The 9,512-nt window shown below is 41.0% G+C and overlaps 1 protein-coding gene across 1 annotated transcript; it reads right to left on the bottom strand.

Moving 5' to 3' along the window:
* Nucleotides 1-568: 568 nt before the first annotated feature.
* On the bottom strand, nt 569-1,531 carry LOC145525659 (olfactory receptor 51I2-like). Its single transcript, XM_081539189.1, has one exon. It carries the CDS (start codon nt 1,529-1,531, stop codon nt 569-571), a length of 963 nt encoding a protein of 320 aa, XP_081395315.1.
* Between the last annotated feature and the right edge of the window lie 7,981 nt (nt 1,532-9,512).

Below are 9,512 nucleotides of genomic sequence, written 5' to 3'. Positions count from 1 at the left end.
CCAAAATCACTGCAGGTGGTGACTGTAGCCACATAATTAAAAGATGTTTGTTCCTTGGAAGAAAAGCTATGACAAACCAGGTTCTTCTGTCCATGGGATTCTCCAGGCAAGAATACTGGAGTGGGTTGCCATCCTTTTCTAGAAAATCTTCCCAACCTAGGGGTTTGAACCCATGTCTCCTACATTGGCAGGAGGATTCTTTACCATTGCTCCTGGTGGGCTATTGCAGAGTCAGACACAGCTGAGCATGTACACTTACTTAAACATTTTTCTATCTGTAATTTTTATGTATATTCAAAGGTGAGATGTTTGAAGGGAAAGACCATTTATAAATCATTTCTGTATTTCTTGTACATAGCATAGGACCAGAGAAAAGTTAGCATTAAAAAAATGTATGTGAAATAATGAGAGAATAAATAAATAAACGAAAGTTTCCCATGATTATCAATCATCTCTTTTCCCAGATGCCCAAAACGGTGCTATGGTGGGATTTGATCTATCTAGGAGTTGAAATTTTGATTTGTCAAGCTTTTTTCAAGGCCCCCGATCTTGCAGGCATCTGGCATCATCAACTCTGGCATTTCCTCCTCAGCACCCAGAGCATGGCCTCTCTGATGAGCTTGGACTTGACACTGTAGATGATGGGATTCAGCACAGGGGGTACCACCAGGTACACATAGGCAACAAGGGCGTGTATTATGGGGGGAAGTTGTCTCCCAAAACGGTGGATCATGGACACACCTATGACTGGGATGTAGAAAACCAGAACAGCTAAAATATGAGAAACACAAGTGTTGAGGGCCCGGATACGCTCCCGGGGAGAGGCCAGACCCAGGACTGTGCACAGGATGAAAGTGTAGGACAGGATGATGAGCAGGGCATCTATGCCTGCAGTGGACACAACCACATAGAGCCCATAGAGGATGTTTATGGTGATGTCAGCACAGGCTCTTCTCATCACATCAGGATGGAAGCAGAATGAATGGGACAAAATGGTCTTATTAGGGCAGAAGTTCAGACGTTTAAGCAGGAAAGGCACTGGGAAGAGAGACAGGGTAGCACGAGCCACAATGACCACCCCGATTCTGATGATGACATTGTTTGTGAGGACAGAGGCATAGTGCAGGGGGGTGGAGATGGCCACAAAGCGATCAAATGACATGGCCAGGAGCACCGAGGACTCCACCACGGAGAAGGAGTGGAGGAAGAACATCTGGACCAGACAGGCATTGAAGCCGATGAGCCTATGATCAAACCAGAGCACAGCCAGCGTGGTGGGCATTGTGGCCAAGGTGAGGCCCACGTCGGTGAGGGCCAGCATGGACAGGAAGTAGTACATGGGCTGGTGCAGGCTGGGGGTCCTCCTCACAGCCAAGAGGATCAGGCAGTTTCCAGAGAGGGCCACAGTGTACATGGAGGAGAAGAGGATGGAGATCCAGCCATGAATGGCTTCCAGCCCAGGGATGCCAATCATCAGGAAAGCAGGTGGCTGGAAGAAGGAGATGTTATTGAAGGACCGGGAAGGAAGCATCTTTGGAAGGCAGCTGAGGTCTCCAGAAACTTGTGACTTTTTCAGTCTTGGCAGATAGAATGACACTGGCCAGACATCTGTCAAAGAAGACATTTATTTATGCTTTTCATTTATTATTTTTCCTTTTCTCAGCTTTTACTTTGTATTATTAACTGTTCCAGGGATGTATATACATTAGCCAACGTGTCCTCAAAACAAATGCAGTATGTTGGGGGTAGTTTAAATTTTCCATGGCTGGGTGGGTGCTTGGTGCTGAGCCATGTGCAGCTCTTTGCAACCCTTTGGACCCCATGGACCCCAGAGGCCCACCAGCCTCCTCTATCCACGGGGTTTCACTGGCCTCCTCTGACCATAGGATTTCACTGGCAAGAATACTGGAGTATTGCCATTTCCTCCTCCAGGGGAAAATAAATGACTGAAATAGATTTAGAATTTCTTTCTTTTTAAATATAAATGTTATACTATTTCCGTCCTTTACTTGCAGTCAGTGTTTTCTAATACTGAAAAAAGTGATGTTTGTTAACACTCTTCACTAAGTAAGTGAAACTGAAAATTGCTCAGTTGTGTCTGACTCTTTCAGACCCCATGGACTGTATAGTATATGTAATTCTCCAGGCCAGAATACTGGAGTGGCTAGCCTTTCCCTTCTCCAGGGGATCTTCCCAACCCAGGGATCTAACCCTGGTCTCCTGCATTGCAGGCAGATTCTTTACCAGCTGAGCCACAAGGGGAGCCCAAGAATACTAGAGTGGGTATCCTATTGCTTCTCCAGTGGATCTTCCCGACCCAGGACTTGAACCTGGGTCTCCTGCATTGCAGGCAGATTTTTTACCAGCTGAGCTACCAGGGAAGCCCTTCACTACGTAAAGCACTCTCTAAATGTTCATCATCGTCATCCCTTTGCCCTGATTATTATTGTTATTCCATTGATAATGTATTTTGCATATGTGCTTTCACACAGCACTTTATTTTTTACCTTGTTGACAGACAAGAGAAATATTTTAGCTAAGGTAAAAAGAGAAATTCTTAAGTCCATGAAAGGAGGAGAAAACTACAGCTTTCGCCTGACTCAGCTATTAGAACTTGAGATTGTTTTGTATTTGGAGGGTCTGAGTACAATTTCAGGACATTGTCTTCTAATCAACACCCAGTAATGATAAATTCCTAGGCTGAATGTCACATTAAGTACTCAGAAAGTTAAATGAAGAGATGCTTGATTCTCATCAGGTCACTAAGAGCACTTAAATATTTGGGATCCATCTCTGCCTTGCCCAGAGAATATCTTCCTGGGTCTTTGGATGGCCTTACAATCCATTGCTTTACAGGAATCATTCCCTCACGGCATTCTTTGAGCATTCCCTACCACTGTTTCCACTTTTCCCCATCTATTTGTGATGAAGTGATGGGACTGGATGCCATGATCTTTGTTTTTGAATGTTGAGTTTTAAGCCAGCTTTTTCACTCTCCTCTTTCACCTTCATCAAGAGGCTCATTAGTTCCTCTCACTTTCTGCCATAAAAGAGGTATCATCCGCATATCTGAGGTTGTTGATATTTCTCCCAGCAATCTTGATTACAGCTTGGGCTTCATACAGCCTGGCATTTCACATGATGCACTCTGCATATAAGTTAAATAAGCAGGGTGACAATACACAGCCTTGACGTACTCCTTTCCCAATGTTGATCCAGTCCATTGTTCCATGTCTTGTTCTAACTCTTGCTTCTTGACCTGCATACAGGTTTCTCAGGAGGCAGGTAAGATGGTCTGGTATTCCCATCTTTTGAAGAATTTTCTATAGTTTGTTGTGATCCATACAGTTAAAGGCTTTAGCGTGGTCAGTGAAGCAGAAGTGGATGTTTTTCTGGAATTCTCTTGCTTTTTCTATAATCCAGTGGATGTTGGCAATTTGATCTCTGGTTCCTCTACCTCTTCTAAATCCAGCTTGTACATCTGGAAGTTCATGGTTCACATACTGTTGAAGCCTAGCTTGGAGGATTTTGAGCATTACTTTGCTAGCGTGTGAGATGAGTGCAATTGTGCAGTAGTTCGAACATTCTTTGGCATTGCCTTTCTTTGGGATTGGAATGAAAACTGACATTTTCCAGTCCTGTGGCCACTGCTGAAGTTTCCAAATTTGCTGGCATATTGAGTGTAGCACTTTCACAGCATCATCTTTTAGGATTTGAAATAGCTCAACTTGAATTCATAGTAATTTGATATTTTTATGGATTATACTCCATACAAAGTTTTTATAAAATAAGACTATATTCCCTGTTCCGTACACCATATCCTTATAACTTACTTTAAACCTAGTAGTTTGTACCTTTTAATCCCCTTCACCTATATTGCCCCTTTCCCCAGCTCTCTTCCCTCCTGTAACCTTTAAGGAATAATAATAACAACAATAAGGCAATGTTTAAAAAAGAAGGAAGAGGCTTGGTGAGTTTCCCCTAGGCTATGCTGGAAATGAGCCTAATTTCAAATTCAGGCCTATTTGGCTTACACATTTTTAGGAGTCTTACACTGCCTGTATTGACTATGGGCTGTGCTAGATATGGAACATTTGTTAAGTGTGAGGCTGGCAGGATTAGATATCAAGAAAAACTTGTTCTCGTCTGATATTCTACAGTGACAAGATTTGAGGTTCTTCAGTTGAAGCCCCTTCCTGTTTCTCCAAAAATCTTCTTTTTAATCCATTCTGTGACACTTTGGCTCCTTCTTAAAAAGAAATAAAATTTTCTGTTTATTGTGTTAATTATCTGCCGGCTACTGCTTTTCTTTTTACTAATCCAAGACACATTTCCTCAAGAATCTCATTCATTCTCAGTGTTTTGATAATTTCACAAATTTCTGTTTTTTCCCCCCAAGAGTAATCAATGAATGAACAACAAAATAATAATTGAATGAAGACACCCTAAATTTTATAATCCAGTTCCCCTCCACTATGGGGCTTCTCTGATAGCTCAGTTGGTAAAGAATCCGTCTGCAATACAGGAGACCCCAGTTTGTTTCCTGGGTCGGGAAGATCCCCTGGAGAAGGAAAGGGCTACCCACTCCAGTATTTTGACCTGGAGAATTTCATGGTCTGTATAATCCATGGGGTCACAAAGAGTCGGACATGACAGCAACTTTCGCTTTCACTTTCCCCTTCACTGCAACCCTTAACACAGCACCTCCTAGGTGCATATATTCACAACCTAAAGTATAAATTTTGCATATATTAAAAACCAGTGGCTCCTTCAGATTAATACAATTACTATTTATTATTATCCAATTTTATTTAGGTTTACTTAGGATCAACCCAGGAAATACCCTCTGTCATTGGTAACATAAATGATGACATGGTAACAGAAGGTGAATTCTGGGCTGTTCATTTAACTTGTGGGAATCTGAAGATTAATTTTGTCAGATTAGTGTCACAAATCTCTTTCTTCCATTCTGCATTAATTGATCTAATATTGAGTTATCCACAAATCCCTTATCTTAGAATTTGCCTTTGTCCACAGTTCACAGGTAGATCCCATGCAATTGTGGGTGTTTGTGTGATCTATTGCTCTTGGCTGTGGTGGAAGGATCCAAATGGTAATTTAAGCTGAACTTTCAGGAAATTTAGAGCACGGGGAGTAAAATGATAGGACACCAGTTAAGACTAGTTGCCAAACCCATGAGCAACTCCAATGCAACCACAAGAATTTCTCCCTTGCATCCAGATCATGACCTTTCTATCCCCTTTTGTGAATATTACAGTATCATGAGGAGCCTGATATTAGAAAAGGATTCTCTGCAGTGAAACAAAAGAAAAGTTTTATTTTCTGTTCTTTTACTAAAATGCCTATTTTAGTAGCCAAGTTCTGTCAACATGTTTCTTGCTTCCCATGAGGTTGGGAAGTGTTACAATAGATCACTAACCTGGAAACAGACAAGGTTTGTTCTTCTATTATTATCTCCAGGACACGAAAGAGTCAAAGATATTATGAATTATAGCTCTCCTCCCCCAAGGAATTCAAGCACTTCCACTTTAGCATTCTAAGTTTCTGTTAACTGGTGACTGGGAACGTCTGGGAATGTCAAATTGTCTACAAACAAAAGGCTGAATCCACCATACTTTCTTTACTTGACCTCAAAGCCAAGTGCTTTTCTTTTCTTTTTTTTAAAATTTTCTATAAAAAAAGAAAACATGGTAATTATGTGACATGAGGGAGGTGCTATCTAATGCTGTGGTATAGTCATTTTGTAATATATGAGTCTTTTATAAAAGGCTCTTCTTACTCAGAAAAATGGAAAGGAAAATCTCATAGTGAGAGTATAGACACCTAGCAAATGTTCAGATCACCCACAGGACGGGTGGGATTTCCCTTTATACTGATGCCTTACTTAGAGAAACAAAAGTGTACTCATCTGCTTGGACGCAGAGCCTGGGTTTCTGAATAATTATATGAATTAGGAAATCTTTGTGTTCAGAAAGTAGCCTTCTTTACTTCTCCCCTACCTGAGGGTGTGGACCTGCCATTTGTGAAAGGTCCTTTTTTTCCTGCTTCTGGCATCTATTCATCCTCCAGTTCACTGGCTCCTCAAGACAGCAACTGACAGAGAGGGATCTCAGACTCTCTAACCAGGTCCTCGTCCTTCTAAATAGTGTAGAAAGGGTTCTATCTGGTCCCCAAGTTACTCATGCTGCTTGTTGTTGCAGTCTTCTCTACTGCTACACATTCTGAAGGAGCCCAGAAAAACTCTGCAATTAAGATCCTACTTTATACCACTGACTGAGTGCCTTAGTGAGTCACTGCTCCCCAGGGATGGCCCTGCCACAGGCGACAGAGGATAGTCTCTGCTTAGTCTTTCCTGGGGAATTGACAACATGCAGAATATATGTGTTTTGATGAAAACTTATAAAAAATGGTTTATTTGAGCAATTGAATTGTGGAGGAGAGGGCTAGAATCATCATCTTTTCTAAGTTGATCCAACTGTTAAGATGGCTGTCATTAAAAAATAGTGCTGGGGAGGAGGTGCAGAAATTAAAACCCTTGTACACTGTTGGTGATACTGTAAACTGGTGCAGTTGCTATGAAAAACAGTATGGAGTTTACTCAAAAATTAAATTTGGAACTACTGTATCATCCAGCCGTTCTATTTCTGAATATATACTCAAAAGAACTGGCATTAGGATCTAAAAGATATCTGCAATATCACCTTAAGACAATATTTATGTTTCCAGATGTCGACCTCTAAATCCTGTTTAAATTTACCCAATCCCCAAATGTTTGCCAGTATAGCTGCCAGTGAAGAAAGTGCCTACCGGAGTGGTCTCTGGGATGACTTTGGAACGAAGGTATTTCTATCCCAGAGACACAGAATTTTACAAGGTGAGGTAGTGAGAGTGATGTGTAACTAAATTGTAGAGGCTCTAATATTATAATCTCGGGCAATAGCAAATGGTCAGAGGAAGGACATTCTTGAGCAAGGAGGTACACTTTTGGAGCAACAAGAATGTCCACTGGATCCACAGCTGTGAAGAGTTGTAACTCCAGCTTTCACTGCTTGAGATTTGATGTAAATTTAATAAGTAGTTGTTGAATAAATACATGAATAAACTTCAGTGCATTTATTTAGGAGCTATGATTCATAAATAGGTTTATTCAAGCAGTGTTCCTGAAGCCACCTTTGGGCTAATCTCTTTTCCGGATAATGAAGGCATTCAACGTGAATCAGGTTTCACTGTTGCCTTCCAGAAACTGTCAGTACAAACCATGGTTTCAACAGCAAATGGTAAGAGTTCTAAGAGAGGTGTGTACAGGCTACAAACGGAGTGGCAGAGAAAAGATCACAGACCCAGAGGACAGGAACTTGTATCTCCTCCGGAAGGAGAAGAGTCTTCTATTTAAGACAGTGAGAGTGGAAGTGGGGGACTCGAGCAGTAAAGAAGCTGGAGGTCCTCTCCCCAGGGATGTGCAGCTGTGGGCCAGCCCTCTGCTGCCTACATTTGAAGGTAAACTAGGGGAGGAGTATGAGACCCTGCATCCAGAGATCTCCATTTCTGAAGAGACCCCGTAGGCCCTATGCCATTGATAGATTCTCTCACTGTGTTCATTCATCCATCCATTAAAGTATTATTCATTGAGTGGTAAGCTTTCTTTTATCTATAATTATGATACACTGTGTTAAGTATTACAACTGAAGGAAACATTGGGTGCTCAGTGATCACTGTTGAACTCTCTGATTTGGCTTGGGGTGCATGGGAGTTCATGAAGTCCCAATTACAGTTTTGAGTAAAATAATGTTCTAGTCAAGAGGAGGTATAATTATTTTGCTGCCTCTGAATTCTAATTCAGCATCCCTAACACACATGCCCAACCTCAGTCTTAGGATCTCCTCAGTTTCTAATAATTATCCAAGAGGCTGTCCTATCTCTCTTGAAATATAGGACCATGGGCATGAGGGTCTCTCTGTCTCTCTCTCTATATATATATATATATATGTATATATATGATATGCTCCACTCACACTTTTTCATTTTTATAAATTTAAAATGTCTGCAAGAGTCAAAAGAATATTCTGATACTTGTATTCTAATCACTTAGATTAGCAACATTTTAAATACTGTTTTCTTTCTCTCTTTCTCCCCTTCACTCTCTACATATGTACTCACATATATTTATTTTGCTAACTCATTTGAAAATAAATTATAGCTATTACAACCCTTATTAATAAATATTAAGCATGCACTTCCTAAAAATAGATTTTCCTACCTAATCACAAAACTATTTTTAAACCTAGGCAAATCATACCAGCCTAATACTATTGTGATCACTCACCTAGAGCCAGACACCCTGGTATCCAAAGTAAAGTGGGCCTTAGGAAGCATCACTATGAACAAAGCTAGTGGAAGTGATGAAATTCCAGTTGAGCTGTTTAAAATCCTAAAAGATGATGCTGTGAAAGTGCTACACACAATATGCCAGCAAATTTGGAATACTCAGCAGTGGCCACAGGACTGGGAAAGGTCAGTTTTCATTCCAATCTCAAAGAAAGGCAATGCCAAAGAATGTTCAAAGTACCGCACAATTGAACTCATCTCACACGCTAGCAAAGTAATGCTCAAAATTCTCCAAGCTAGGCTTCAACAGTATGTGAACCAAGAACTTCCAGATGTTCAAGCTGGATTTAGAAAAGGCAGAGGAACCAGAGTTCAAATTGCCAACATCCGTTGGGTCATTGAAAAAGTAAGAGAGTTCCAGAAAAACATCTACTTCTGCTTTATTGACTACGCCAAAACCTTTGACTGTGTGGATCACAACAAACTGTGGAAAATTCTGAAAGAGATGAGAATACCAAACCACCTGACCTGCCTCTTGAGAAACCTGTATGCAGGTCAAGAAACAACAGTTAGAACTGGACATGGAACAACAGACTGGTTCCAAATCGTGAAAGGAGTACGTCAAGGCTGTATATTGTCACCCTGCTAATTTAACTTATATGCAGAGTACATCATGAGAAACGCTGGCCTGGATGAAGCCCAAGCTGGAATCAAGATTGCCGGGAGAAACATCAACAATCTCAGATATGCAGATGACACCACTCTTATGGCAGAAAGCGAAGAAGAACTAAAGAGCCTCTTGATGAAAGTGAGAGGAGAGTGAAAAAGTTGGCTTACAACTTAACATTCAGAAAACATCACTTCATGGCAAATAGATGGGGAAACAATGGAAACAGTGACAGACTATTTTTTTGGGCCCCAAAATCACTGCAGATGGTGACTGCCACCATGAAATTGAAAGATGCTTGCTCCTTGGAAGAAAAGTTATGACCAACCTAGACAGTATATTAAAAAGCAGAGACATTACTTTGCCAACAAAGGTCCATCTAGTGAAAGCTATGGTTTTTCCAGTAGTCATGTATGGATGTGAGAGTTGGATGGTGAAGAAAGCTGAGCACTGAAGAATTGATGCTTTTGAACTATGGTATTGGAGAAGACACTTGAGA

The sequence above is a fragment of the Giraffa tippelskirchi genome, chromosome 11 (genome assembly GCF_054371585.1).
Source record: "Giraffa tippelskirchi isolate mGirTip1 chromosome 11, T2T-mGirTip1v1.2.pri, whole genome shotgun sequence".
Lineage (NCBI taxonomy): Eukaryota > Metazoa > Chordata > Mammalia > Artiodactyla > Giraffidae > Giraffa > Giraffa tippelskirchi.
The sequence above is the reverse complement of the archived record's forward strand: the minus strand, read 5'-3'. Positions and strand labels throughout refer to the sequence as shown.

Bases quoted from the DNA above. Each gene is read 5' to 3' on its own strand.
- LOC145525659 (XM_081539189.1), bottom strand. From the start codon at position 1,531: ATGCTTCCTTCCCGGTCCTTCAATAACATCTCCTTCTTCCAGCCACCT.